The sequence below is a fragment of the Salvelinus alpinus genome, chromosome 4 (genome assembly GCF_045679555.1).
Source record: "Salvelinus alpinus chromosome 4, SLU_Salpinus.1, whole genome shotgun sequence".
Taxonomy (NCBI): Eukaryota; Metazoa; Chordata; class Actinopteri; order Salmoniformes; family Salmonidae; genus Salvelinus; species Salvelinus alpinus.
In genome coordinates this window covers 95550167-95565166 of record NC_092089.1, presented here as the reverse complement: position 1 = coordinate 95565166, position 15000 = coordinate 95550167, and the positions used below count along the sequence as shown (strand labels likewise).

The 15000-nt window shown below is 44.6% G+C and overlaps 1 protein-coding gene across 7 annotated transcripts in view; it reads left to right on the top strand.

Moving 5' to 3' along the window:
* The window catches only part of LOC139574746 (rho guanine nucleotide exchange factor 9-like), a 90132-nt gene that overhangs the window by 56278 nt on the left and 18854 nt on the right, over positions 1–15000 (top strand). For 6 of the 7 annotated variants that reach the window (XM_071399597.1, XM_071399601.1, XM_071399596.1 and 3 more), the window contains 7 exons: positions 8889–9068; positions 9785–9874; positions 12029–12229; positions 12329–12508; positions 12961–13193; positions 14473–14602; positions 14822–14953. In XM_071399597.1, the coding sequence (XP_071255698.1) occupies positions 8889–9068; positions 9785–9874; positions 12029–12229; positions 12329–12508; positions 12961–13193; positions 14473–14602; positions 14822–14953 (1146 nt within the window). The remainder of the gene's footprint in view (positions 1–8888; positions 9069–9784; positions 9875–12028; positions 12230–12328; positions 12509–12960; positions 13194–14472; positions 14603–14821; positions 14954–15000) is intronic. The other variant, XM_071399598.1, reaches the window with a different exon arrangement.

Here is a 15000-nt window from a genome sequence, read left to right as displayed (position 1 = left end):
GACTGATAGTTCCAGAGGTATAGGAGAGAGGGCTGTCTCTCTACAGTAGACTGATAGTTCCAGAGGTATAGGAGAGAGGGCTGTCTCTCTACAGTAGACTGATAGTTCCAGAGGTATAGGAGAGGGCTGTCTCTCTACAGTAGACTGATAGTTTCAGAGATATAGGAGAGGGCTGTCTCTCTACAGTAGACTGATAGTTCCAGAGGTATAGGAGAGAGGGCTGTCTCTCTACAGTAGACTGATAGTTCCAGAGATATAGGAGAGGGCTGTCTCTCTACATTAGACTGATAGTTCCAGAGGTATAGGAGAGAGGGCTGTCTCTCTACATTAGACTGATAGTTCCAGAGATATAGGAGAGGGCTGTCTCTCTACATTAGACTGATAGTTCCAGAGGTATAGGAGAGAGGGCTGTCTCTCTACAGTAGACTGATAGTTCCAGAGATATCGGAGAGGGCTGTCTCTCTACAGTAGACTGATAGTTCCAGAGGTACAGGAGAGAGGGCTGTCTCTCTACAGTAGACTGATAGTTCCAGAGGTATAGGAGAGAGGGCTGTCTCTCTACAGTAGACTGATAGTTCCAGAGGTATAGGAGAGGGCTGTCTCTACAGTAGGCAGATCCAGCTAGATACACAGGTTTGGGAGCAAGAGGATGTTGTTGGCATAGAAATATAATTAATAGAACGGGCTTGGAACCTCTGACCCATCGTTGACTTAAATTAATCTATTCTATGGATTCTATTTCTATGGTTGTTGGTTGGACGTCAGATCTCCTGGCTGCATGGTAAGCAGGTTTCCTTTGATCAACAAAAGGCAGCCCCTGCTGGGAAAGAAAGAGAGACAGAGAGAGGAAGACTGGGGGAAAAGAGAGAGAGAGAGAGGAATGGGAGAGAGATTGGTTATGCAATGCTTTTAATTTAGAGGAAAACACTGTGATGTATCAGGGAGGGGGAGAACTGATCTCGTTATCCTGGGGAGGGAATGGAGGGATGAAGAGAGGAATTAACAGGGACTGGTGTTAGTTCTGGCTGGATATATACCCACACATTAGAGGAATGTAGCTACAGTGTTGTGATATCACATTAGAGGAATGTAGCTACAGTGTTGTGATATCACATTAGAGGAATGTAGCTACAGTATTGTGATATCACATTAGAGGAATGTAGCTACAGTGTTGTGATATCACATTAGAGGAATGTAGCTACAGTGTTGTGATATCACATTAGAGGAATGTAGCTACAGTGTTGTGATATCACATTAGAGGACTGTAGCTACAGTGTTGTGATATCACATTAGAGGAATGTAGCTACAGTGTTGTGATATCACATTAGAGGAATGTAGCTACAGTGTTGTGATATCACATTAGAGGACTGTAGCTACAGTGTTGTGATATCACATTAGAGGACTGTAGCTACAGTGTTGTGATATCACATTAGAGGAATGTTGTAAGCATAATGAATGGGGTGAAATATTCTAGTATCGTATCTATATAGAGAGTGGAGGTTTTATTATTAGGCAATGGGGTTGAATACTGTTGTAGAGGAACCATGGAGAGAGCATGTTATCCAGTAGGGGGGAGGGGAGCGAGGCTTACTCCCAATAGGAATGCTGTTTTTGGGGATCCTCGCCCTCGCAGGTGGGTCCCTTGGAGGTGGCTTGGCGGTGGATAGGATTCTGTGAAATATGGCATCTGCTTTGAATTGTCCAGTATGGATCCCTCTTGGCACCTGTGTAGGAATTCCCACCACATTGTTATCCAATCCCTTCAGATCTACTATCCAATCCCTTCAGATCTACAGTCCAATCTCTTCAGATCTACTATCCAATCCCTTCAGATCTACTATCCAATCCCTTCAGATCTACAGTCCAATCTCTTCAGATCTACAGTCCAATCTCTTCAGATCTACTATCCAATCCCTTCAGATCTACTATCCAATCCCTTCAGATCTACGATCCAATCCCTTCAGATCTACAGTCCAATCTCTTCAGATCTACATCTACTATCCAATCCCTTCAGATCTACTATCCAATCCCTTCAGATCTACTATCCAATCCCTTCAGATCTACTATCCAATCCCTTCAGATCTACTATCCAATCCCTTCAGATCTACAGTCCAATCTCTTCAGATCTACAGTCCAATCCCTTCAGAGTCCAATCCCTTCAGATCTACTATCCAATCCCTTCAGATCTACTATCCAATCCCTTCAGATCTACTATCCAATCTCTTCAGATCTACTATCCAATCCCTTCAGATCTACTATCCAATCCCTTCAGATCTACTATCCAATCCCTTCAGATCTACTATCCAATCCCTTCAGATCTACAGTCCAGTCCCTTCAGATCTACTATCCAATTCCTTCAGATCTACTATCCAATCCCTTCAGATCTACAGTCCAATCCCTTCAGAGTCCAATCCCTTCAGATCTACAGTCCAATCCCTTCAGATCTACAATAGCACCCAAGGGGTATGGGGGTAGGAGGTATGGGGTAGGAGGTATGGGGGTGAGATCTAGGAGGTATGGGGTAGGGGGTAGAGGGTAGGGGGTAGAGGGTATGGGGTAGGGGGTAGAGGGTATGGGGTAGAGGGTATGGGGTAGGGGGTATGGGGGTATGGGGGTAGAGGGTATGGGGGTAGGAGGTATGAGGTAGTGGGTATGGAGGTCGGGGTTAATCTTTACCGTCTCTGCTGATGTCTTGAGGTTAGAGGTCAGGAGAGCCTTAGCTCCCTGTCACCCTACAGACTGATTGTGATTGGTCAATATTCTCTAGAGGCAACTAACATGTCTCCCGTAGAGTTATAATGCTTTTGGTTGACACTGCAATGGAAACACATGTCAAATGGGAAAAACAGAACACCATGAACAGAAAAGCCAACACACTCCTGACTGAGTGCCATTGATTTTTCTGTTGTACTAAATTCTATATACAAGCCATAGGGCCATAACCATTCTAATGCTTTGTGGTGGTTGAAAGCTGAATGAATGGCCAGACTCTCTATATGTGGCTCTAGCCAAGTGGAACATGACCAGAGCCCTATTGGCCTATATAGGGTGCAGTTTGGAGGCAAACCATGGATCTATTATTAGAGTGTGTGACCTTTAACCTCCTGAGGTTTCTGATGTTTCCTAGAGTGTCCTTGTTTTGTCACCTCATCCATACTAGCCAGACATTGTAATCCGGTTCCGTCCAGGTTCCATCCCTCCAGGCTCAGCTGTCTGTCGCTACCCATGATCCCTCTGCTATCTGCTCTTCTTTGATTGGCTCTTCTCCCTGAACTATCCCAGTAGTCCACGGGGAGGCGTGGCTGGAGGCAGAGTTTAAAAGGCAAACTGCTGTTGAACTGTGTGTGTGCGTGTGTGTGTGCGTGTGTGTGTGCATGTGCACGTGCGTGCTTGTGTGTGTGTGTGTGCGTGCGTGTGTGTGTGTTGTGAGAATTGGGATCTGTGCCTGCCTCAAGGTGACATGGAGACATTACTCAGAGTGATGGATAATGGTGGGTGGCGGAGGAGTGTTCAAGGGTTGGGTGGATAGTGGTGTGTGTGTGTGTGTGTGTGTGTGTGTGTGTGTGTGTGTGTGTGTGTGTGTGTGTGTGTGTGTGTGTGTGTGTGTGTGTGTGTGTGTGTGTGTGTGTGTGTGTGTGTGTGTGTGTGTGTGTGTGTGTGTGTGTGGTGGCTCCCACTCAGAACAGACTAATGATGTCATCTCAGTCTTCTCTGCTCCTTGAATAAGAAGAACACACACACACACACACACACACACACACACACACACACACACACACACACACACACACACACACACACACACACACACACACCACTATCCGCCCCCACAAACACACACCAGGGTTTCCGTTAGCCGCTAATAGCTGGGCTTTGGACAATAAAAAAAGACATAAAATTGCCACTGGCTAATTGTCCGGGAGAAGGAAATAAACTCCATTGCAAAATGAGTCTTTTTAGCATATTCACTGATGGAAGTAGCAGTCGATAGAAATACATTTGACCAGTCATGCTTATCGGGCTATAGGTTCATTTGCATAATTTAATGGAATAACATTTCTGTGTGTGTATTTTCGTTAGTTGTTGTGTGGCCTATCTTACCCATACAGATACAGAGCTTATATTTGCGTGGAAAATCTGCCGAGTTAAACATGTGTTTTTATAAGCACAATCATTGCGTAAACAATTCTAAATGCAATCCCGTGTTAAAATCAGTTTTGATTTTGATTTCTCAAGATGGCTTCCCATTCACCATTCAATAGGCAACAGTTGGCGCGTCACTACCTTACAATGAGCTGGAGGCAGTATGCTTAATTGTTTGAAACCTGAATGTTTTACTTCATATTATGAGGCATGTTTTACCTTGCTTCAAAGTAGCCTATAGTCAAAATGATTTTATAAAGTCCAAATGCCATTGAAAACAGTAGCCTATTTCTCTCATGTTCTATTGGTTTTCAAATCAACTTTCTTTCATTGTCCAGCAGCCAAACTTCAAGCCTTGTCCTCTTAGCAACCCATTCTAGTTGTGGATGATCCTTGTCCTCTTAGCAACCCATTCTAGTTGTTGATGATCCTTGTCCCCTTAGCAACCCATTCTAGTTGTTGATGATCCTTGTCCTCTTAGCAACCCATTCTAGTTGTTGATGATCCTTGTCCTCTTAGCAACCCATTCTAGTTGTTGATGATCCTTGTCCTCTTAGCAACCCATTCTAGTTGTTGATGATCCTTGTCCTCTTAGCAACCCATTCTAGTTGTTGATGATCCTTGTCCTCTTAGCAACCCATTCTAGTTGTTGATGATCCTTGTCCTCTTAGCAACCCATTCTAGTTGTTGATGATCCTTGTCCCCTTAGCAACCCATTCTAGTTGTTGATGATCCTGGTCCTCTAGCAACCCATTCTAGTTGTTGATGATCCTTGTCCTCTTAGCAACCCATTCTAGTTGTTGATGATCCTTGTCCTCTTAGCAACCCATTCTAGTTGTTGATGATCCTTGTCCTCTTAGCAACCCATTCTAGTTGTTGATGATCCTTGTCCTCTCTAGCAACCCATTCTAGTTGTTGATGATCCTTGTCCTCTTAGCAACCCATTCTAGTTGTTGATGATCCTTGTCCTCTTAGCAACCCATTCTAGTTGTTGATGATCCTTGTCCTCTTAGCAACCCATTCTAGTTGTTGGATGATCCTTGTCCTCTTAGCAACCCATTCTAGTTGTTGATGATCCTTGTCCCTCTTAGCAACCCATTCTAGTTGTTGATGATCCTTGTCCTCTTAGCAACCCATTCTAGTTGTTGGATGATCCTTAGTCCTCTTAGCAACCCATTCTAGTTGTGGATGATCCTTGTCCTCTTAGCAACCCATTCTAGTTGTTGATGATCCTTGTCCTCTTAGCAACCCATTCTAGTTGTTGATGATCCTTGTCCCCTTAGCAACCCATTCTAGTTGTTGATGATCCTTGTCCTCTTAGCAACCCATTCTAGTTGTTGATGATCCTTGTCCCCTTAGCAACCCATTCTAGTTGTTGATGATCCTTGTCCCCTTAGCAACCCATTCTAGTTGTGGATGATCCTTGTCCTCTTAGCAACCCATTCTAGTTGTTGATGATCCTTGTCCTCTTAGCAACCCATTCTAGTTGTTGATGATCCTTGTCCTCTTAGCAACCCATTCTAGTTGTTGATGATCCTTGTCCTCTTAGCAACCCATTCTAGTTGTTGATGATCCTTGTCCTCTTAGCAACCCATTCTAGTTGTTGATGATCCTTGTCCTCTTAGCAACCCATTCTAGTTGTTGATGATCCTTGTCCTCTTAGCAACCCATTCTAGTTGTTGATGATCCTTGTCCTCTTAGCAACCCATTCTAGTTGTTGATGATCCTTGTCCTCTTAGCAACCCATTCTAGTTGTTGATGATCCTTGTCCTCTTAGCAACCCATTCTAGTTGTTGATGATCCTTGTCCCCTTAGCAACCACATTCTAGTTGTTGATGATCCTTGTCCCCTTAGCAACCCATTCTAGTTGTTGATGATCCTTGTCCTCTTAGCAACCCATTCTAGTTGTTGATGATCCTTGTCCTCTTAGCAACCCATTCTAGTTGTTGATGATCCTTGTCCTCTTAGCAACCCATTCTAGTTGTTGATGATCCTTGTCCTCTTAGCAACCCATTCTAGTTGTTGATGATCCTTGTCCTCTTAGCAACCCATTCTAGTTGTTGATGATCCTTGTCCTCTTAGCAACCCATTCTAGTTGTTGATGATCCTTGTCCTCTTAGCAACCCATTCTAGTTGTTGATGATCCTTGTCCTCTTAGCAACCCATTCTAGTTGTTGATGATCCTTGTCCTCTTAGCAACCCATTCTAGTTGTTGATGATCCTTGTCCTCTTAGCAACCCATTCTAGTTGTTGATGATCCTAGTCCTCTTAGCAACCCATTCTAGTTGTTGATGATCCTTGTCCCCTTAGCAACCCATTCTAGTTGTTGATGATCCTTGTCCTCTTAGCAACCCATTCTAGTTGTTGATGATCCTTGTCCTCTTAGCAACCCATTCTAGTTGTTGATGATCCTTGTCCTCTTAGCAACCCATTCTAGTTGTTGATGATCCTTGTCCCCTTAGCAACCCATTCTAGTTGTTGATGATCCTTGTCCTCTTAGCAACACATTCTAGTTGTTGATGATCCTTGTCCTCTTAGCAACACATTCTAGTTGTTGATGATCCTAGTCCTCTTAGCAACCCATTCTAGTTGTTGATGATCCTTGTCCCCTTAGCAACCCATTCTAGTTGTTGATGATCCTTGTCCTCTTAGCAACCCATTCTAGTTGTTGATGATCCTTGTCCTCTTAGCAACCCATTCTAGTTGTTGATGATCCTTGTCCTCTTAGCAACCCATTCTAGTTGTTGATGATCCTTGTCCCCTTAGCAACCCATTCTAGTTGTTGATGATCCTTGTCCTCTTAGCAACCCATTCTAGTTGTTGATGATCCTTGTCCTCTTAGCAACCCATTCTAGTTGTTGATGATCCTTGTCCTCTTAGCAACCCATTCTAGTTGTTGATGATCCTTGTCCCCTTAGCAACCCATTCTAGTTGTTGATGATCCTTGTCCTCTTAGCAACCCATTCTAGTTGTTGCATCTTTAGATCTCCCTTCTTTCTAAACTTCTAACGGATATTTTCATCTCTGTCACATGAGACCACTAACATGTACGGTATGCTTTTGGCAACAGTGTTTTCCCACTATTTGCATTATGGAACAAACATTTGCGTAGCCTACTGCCGTGTGCGCATCGCTGCGCTTGTAATGTGAAGAGATCATATTTCATCAACATTTGAATCTAAATATTCTGATTTGTTGCATCAGCCTCATTGTTTAAAAAAATATATATGCATGTATCCTAGGCCTACTGGTTGTATGAATGTTTTTTTTATCTATGTATAGTCACTTCACCCCCACCTACATGGACAGATTACCTCAACTAGCCTGTACCCCCCCCCCCCCCCCACACACTGACTCAGTACCGGTACCCCCTGTATATAGCCTCATTGTTGTTATTGTTATTGTGTTACTTTTTATTATTACTTTTTATTTTAGTCTACTTGGTAAATATTTTCTTAACTCTTCTTGAACAGTTTTTTAAGGGCTTGTAAGTAAGCATTTCATGGTAAAGTGTACACTTGTTGTACTCGGCGCATGTGACAAATAAAGTTTGATTTAATTTGACCAATAGAATAGGTAAACCTTTCTACTATGAGGGTTAGTAGATGTCAAGTAAACGTCTATTCCACGTTGGTTCAACGTCATTTCAATCAAATGACGTTGAAACGATGTTGATTCAAACAGTGTCCTGTGGGTAGTGATGTTGCTGTTCGTTACTCGTCTTGTTGTCTGAGGAAAAGTAAGTGTGGACAGTTATTGTAATATCTTCAAAGTGCGCATCGGAATTCAGTCAGAAGGACGCAAGCCATTGCATGTTCTGTTAAGATGAATTCCCATCATCTAAATGTGATTTCTGTCGTTTGAACTCTCTAATCAGGTTATGCACCCAATCCATATGGGTCAGGTACATTTCTAGAATGTCCGGTAAATTAAAATGCTGCCGGTCAAATGTCCGTACGCCACATTATCGTAACGGAAACGCTGACACACACACACACAAACAGTTAGCACACACACTGTAACACGTGTGCAGAGAGAGAGAGAGAGAGAGTCCGACAGAGAATCTGAGCAATCGTTGGTCCTTGATGTTTATATTACATTAACACTGTTGTAATTATTCTGTAATTTTATCATCAGTCGGTCACAGAGCCTGCGCTGACACTGGTGGGGTCACCTCCCTACCTTCTGTATTGTGTCTTGGGTGTTGTTGTGTTAGCGATGATGAGATGCTAATGACTTTAGCTCTGGTTGCTGGTATTAACATGCATTACTCTGTGTGGGTTTGAAGCACAAGCGACTCACTCACATGCGATTAGATGGGGGTGTGAGCACGGAATTATGACTAAACTGACTAAATACCCCACACTTTCTTACAATAGTGATTTTTAGCGATTCATGCCTCAGCATGTTCTCTTTTCTGGTGAGTAGTGCCTCCCCAGGGTGGCTGACATGACATCGTTGCTAATGGTGTTTCACTTGGCTGTAAGCTGCTGATAATTACCTAATAGCCTCGAACACAGAGGTTAATTCAATTTTGTCTCATTGCAGTTCAATAAAATGTAGCTTGATGATATTGTGTGTATGTTTGTGTCAGTGGAATTGAGAATAATCACGGTCTCTCTGTCTCTCTGTCTCTCTGTCTCTCTCTCTCCCTGTCTGTCTGTCTGTCTGTCACACTCACTCTCTCCTCCCCCCTCTCTCTTTCTCGCTCTCCCTCCCGCTCTTCCCTTGTTCCTTGTCTCCAGTTGATAAGTGGAGGATCTATCGTCAGCGCTGAGGCAGTATGGGACCATGTGACCATGGCCGACCGAGAGTTGGCGTTTAAGGCCGGTGATGTCATCAAGGTGCTGGACGCGTCCAATAAGGACTGGTGGTGGGGTCAGATTGACGAGGAGGAGGGGTGGTTCCCCGCTAGCTTCGTACGGGTGAGTTAGTGATACCTCATGTCACCCCAGTCTCCTGAGTGCCCCGATTCACACTATAACCATGTAGGATCTTCATTTGAGCCAGTTTGCTACAGGAGGAAAATAATCCTGCAGCAACAGGAAATGTGAATTGTTATGTGGATTATAATTAATGGATATATAATTAAGGGATTGATACATTTTTCGGGAAAATCATGTCTGAAAGTGTAAATGATAGAAAGTTTTACATTTAAGTTTTAAGTTCTCCTGCAACATGGTGATCAAATTAAGATCCTACATCTGTAGGGAAAAGCCAAGCCAAGCCAAGCTATACTGGGCTGGCCTGGTAACCCATCTACTTTAGTTGCTGGAACCCTGCTAAAAATAACAGTATGATATCCAAGCCAGCACAGTACACTTCCTGTTAGCTTCACAGTACACTTCCTGTTAGCGTCACAGTACACTTCCTGTTAGCTTAATACATTACCTGGTAAAGGCTACACACACTACAGCTAAAGAGGACATACTCTAGTAAACACTTCCTACTTAACTGAGTAAAGGCTCCATACATTACCAAGTCAAGGCTTTCTCCAGACTCCCCAATGGCCATTCCAACCCTGACAACTCCATGTCCAGGGGCTGAACCAATTTCTCCCCACCACCACTACCTCTCCATCCATTGACTCGATCCAGGCATTGAGTGAACCGGTGTGTTTCTGTCATTCTTTCTCTCTAAGGTCGAACCCCACCCTCCTCAACCCCAAACAAAACAGGTTTTCTATATCAACCCCATAGCAACTGCTCGGTTCCAAAACACTACGTCTAAGGTGCGTTTCTCCAACATCATCAATCAACCATCCAGCCATTCCCCCCCCCCACCACCCACCGCTCAGTCTGCCAACGCAACGTCTCCCAAACATTACCCAATCAATCAACCAATGCACATCTAACGTTCCCATAACCTCCACAAAACCTCTGTACAGTACGTCATTCTATTGGTCAGTCAGAGAGAGACAGAGTACATGTACAGTTGAAGTCGGAAGTTTAGGTTCCTTGGGAGCAATTTCCAAAAACATTGAAGGTACCACGTTCATCTGTACAAACAATAGTGAGCAAGTATAAACACCATGGGACCACGCAGCCATCATACCACTCAGGAAAGAGACGTGTTCTGTCTCCTAGAGAGTAACATACTTTGGTGGGAAAAGTGCAAATCAATCCCAGAACAACAGCAAAGGACCTTGTGAAGATGGCTTGCAAGCCGAAGAACACCATCCCAACCGTGAAGCACGGGGGTGGCAGCATCATGTTGTGGGGGAGATTTGCTGCAGGAGGGACTGGTGCACTTCACAAAATAGATGGCATCGTGAGGAAGGGAAATGATGTGGAAATATTGAAGCAACATCTCAAGACATCAGTCAGGAAGTTAAAGCTTGGTCGCAAATGGGTCTTCCAAATGGACAATGACCCCAAGCATACTTCCATAGTTGTTTCAAAATGGCTTAAGGACAAAGTCAAGGTATTGGAGTGGCCATCACAAAGCCCTGACCTCAATACTATATCAAATTTGTGGGCAGAACTGAAAAAGCGTGTGTGAGCAAAGAGGCCTACAAAACCTGACTCAGTTACACCAGCTCTGTCAGGAGGAATGGGCCAACATTCACCTTACTTATTATGGGAAGCTTGTGGAAGGCTACCCGAAACATTTGACCCAAGTTAAACAATTTAAAGGCAATAATACCAAATACTAATTGAGTGTATGTAAACTTCTGACCCACTGGGAATGTGATGATAGAAATTAAAGCTGAAATAAATCATTCTCTCTACTATTATTCTGACATTTCACATTCTTAAAATAAAGTGGTGATCCTGACTGACCTAAGACAAGGCATTTTTACTAGGATTAAATGTCAGGAATTGTGAAAAACTGAGTTTAAATGTATTTGGCTAAGGTGTATGCAAACTTCCGACTTCAACTGTAGATTGTCTGCTGAGGGGAGGACGGCTCATAATAATGGCTGGAACCGGGCTAATGGAATTATTTGATGCCATTCCAGCCATTCCGCTCCAGCCGTTACCACAAGCCCGTCCTCCCCAACTAAGGTGCCACCAACCTCCTGTGATATGTATATCAGTCACAAGATTGGGAATCATCAGAACACGATGGATCTATTGTAGATTACAGCCTTTAGTTTTTTTCTCTTTTCTATTTACTCTTTTTTTTAATTCACTATTTTGACTCTTTTTATAGTCTGTTTATAACTGAGTCTTCTCCTCCACGATGCTTCTCAAATGACACCCTTTTTGCCTATATAGTGCACTACTTTATACCAGATTCCTATGGTCCCTGGTTGAAAGTAGTGCACTCTAAAGGGAATAGGGTGCCATTTGGGAACACACTCTATCACGGTAGCAGCAGTTGTCTCCACCCGTCTCTCTGCTTGTTGTTGTGAAGCTGCATGGCATCGTGTGTTTGGCATTACAACCGTCGCCTCTTTGATGTTCAGTTGGCACACAGTGTTTCATCAGGTGTTGGCTTGGCTACCATACCAGGCATCTGATCCCCTACCTCTAACTGAGCGGAGTGTGTGTGTGTGTGTGTGTGTGTGTCCACAGCTCAAAGCTGGAACAAAAAGCCCCTCTGACTCTCTCTCTCTCTCTCTCTCTCTCTCTCTCTCTCTCTCTCTCTCTCTCTCTCTCTCTCTCTCTCTCTCTCTCTCTCTCTCTCTCTTTCTCTCTCTCTCTGTCTTTGTCTCTCTCTCTCTCTCTGACTCTCTCTCTCTTTCTCTGACTCTCTCTTTCTCTCTCTCTGTCAACTCTCCTCTGAGCCCCAGAGCTGCCAGCTACAACCTGAAACTGGAACAAATGATTAAAAGATGTCTGGAAGAGGAAGCAATGTTTTCTGTGTTAAAGCCCTCTGATAGTAGTATGTAGTCATCATTTTATCTCCCATTCAGGAGTGTGTGTGTTGGTCTCCTCAGCTGTGGGTGAACCAGGAGGATGGGGGGGTGGAGCCTGCGGAGGGGACCAGTGAAGTGGCTAACGGTCACCTGGATCCGACCAATGACTGCTTGTGCCTGGGCTCGCCACTTCAGAACCGTGACCAGATGAGAGCCAACGTCATTAATGAGATCATGAGCACAGAGAGACACTACATCAAACACCTCAAGGACATCTGTGAGGTAAACACACACACTCAGACACACACACACACACACTCAGACACACACAATCCTTTGCTCATCCCCATCCTACTGTATGTATAATTATCATTCTTCCAGGGCTACCTGCGTCAGTGTAGGAAGAGGGTAGACATGTTTAACGATGACCAGCTGAGGGTGATCTTTGGGAACATCGAGGACATCTACCGTTTCCAGATGGGCTTCGTTAGAGACCTGGAGAAACAATACAACAACGAGGAACCACACCTGTCTGAGATAGGACCCTGCTTTCTAGAACACGTAAGTTACTACCTAGATAGGACCCTGCTTTCTAGAACACGTAAGTTACTACCTAGATAGAACCCTGCTTTCTAGAACATGTAAGTTACTACCTAGATAGAACCCTGCTTTCTAGAACATGTAAGTTACTACCTAGATAGAACCCTGCTTTCTAGAACATGTAAATTACTACCTAGATAGAACCCTGCTTTCTAGAACATGTAAATTACTACCTAGATAGAACCCTGCTTTCTAGAACATGTAAATTACTACCTAGATAGAACCCTGCTTTCTAGAACATGTAAATTACTACCTAGATAGAACCCTGCTTTCTAGAACATGTAAGTTATTAAACTCAACACCAAGATTGAAGCCTGCTGAACCACCATATGACTCACAATTCCTGCTGCAGGACTTATTGTCTCAAATCACAAATGAACCATTTCCTGATCTCCCCTTGTTTTGTCCCACAGCAAGATGGCTTCTGGATCTACTCTGAGTACTGTAACAACCACCTGGATGCGTGTATGGAGCTGTCCAAGCTGATGAGAGACGGGAGGTACCAGCACTTCTTCGAGGCCTGTCGTCTGCTTCAGCAGATGATCGACATCGCTATCGACGGCTTCCTCCTCACACCCGTACAGAAGATCTGCAAATACCCCCTGCAGCTGGCCGAGCTGCTCAAATACACCCCACAGGAACACAGGTAGGTTTACACACACACACTCACACACACACACACACACACACACACACACACACACACACACACACACACACACACACACACACACACACACACACACACACACACACACACACACACACACACACACACACACACACACACACACACACACACACACACACACACACACACACACACACACACACACATATAGTAGGTCATTCAGCTGTGTTTGTCTCATCCGGCTCCAGGTCATTCACAGATCAGACTCTCACAGCCAGACAGGGGCAGGGTCCAACACTCTTAATAACTCTCTCTGCCAGATATCTGTCTCTCTCTATGTCTCTCTCCCTGTCTCTCTCTCTCTGTCTGCCTCTCTGCCTGCCTCTCTGTCTGTCTCTCTGTCTGTCTCTATTTCTGTCTGTCTCTCTCTGTCTGTCTCTCTGTCTCTCTCTCTCCTTGTCTGTCTGTCTCTCTGTCTCTCTCTCTCCTTGTCTGTCTGTCTCTCTCTCTCCTTGTCTGTCTGTCTGTCTGTCTGTCTGTCTGTCTGTCTGTCTGTCTGTCTGTCTGTCTGTCTGTCTGTCTGTCTGTCTGTCTGTCTGTCTGTCTGTCTGTCTGTCTGTCTCTCTCTCTCTCTCTCTCTCTCTCTCTCTCTCTCTCTCTCTCTCTCTCTCTCTCTCTCTCTCTCTCTCTCTCTCTCTCTCTCTCTCTCTCTCTCTCTCTCTGTCTCTCTCCCTGTCAGTCTCTCTCTCTCTCTCTGTCTGTCTCTCTCCCTGTCAGTCTCTCTCTCTCTCTCTCTCTCTCTCCCCCTGTCAGTCTCTGTCTCTCTGTCTGTGTCAGGCTGTGAGGAGTGTGTGAAGAGGTGTAGTGAGTCTGGCAGATGGAGGATAGGGCTGCTTCCACAGATACAGACACATACACTTACTAACACACACATTGATGTGGCACAAACCTGTCGCAATAGCGGCTACTGTAAGGTGTGATTCATCCCGCTGTAATGACCTGCGTCCTGTCTCCATAGTGACTATTGCTACGTGGTGGCTGTAATGTGTGCTCTGTCTCCCTAGTGACTATTGCTACATGGCGGCTGTAATGTGTGTTCTGTCACCATAGTGACTATTGCTACATGGTGGTTGTAATGTGTGTTCTGTCTCCATAGTTTCTATTGCTACGTGGTGGCTGTAATGTGTGTTCTGTCTCCATAGTGACTATTGCTACGTGGTGGCTGTAATGTGTGTTCTGTCTCCATAGTGACTATTTCTACATGGTGGCTGTAATGTGTGTTCTGTCTCCATAGTGACTATCGTTATGTGGCGGCGGCGCTGGCGGTGATGCGTAACGTCACTCAGCAGATCAACGAGAGGAAGAGGAGGCTGGAGAACATTGACAAGATTGCCCAATGGCAGGCCTCCGTCCTGGACTGGGAGGTACGTACTGTACACCACTCTGAACAAACCCTCCCTCAATGGAGCGTGTGTGTGTGTGTGTGTGTGTGTGTGTGTGTGTGTGTGTGTGTGTGTGTGTGTGTGTGTGTGTGTGTGTGTGTGTGTGTGTGTGTGTGTGTGTGTGTGTGTGTGTGTTTAAAACAAGCGTCTTTAGGTCCTTGAATAGTGCTAAATAAAGCCATGTAATATTATTGTCCCCAGGGTGATGACATCCTGGACCGGAGCTCAGAGTTGATCTATACAGGAGAAATGTCTTGGATCTACCAGCCCTATGGACGCAGTCAGCAACGGGTCTTCTTCCTCTTTGATCACCAGCTGGTCCTCTGTAAGAAGGTATGAACCCCCCCCCTCTCTGTCCTGCTCCAAACCAGCTCTGGTAT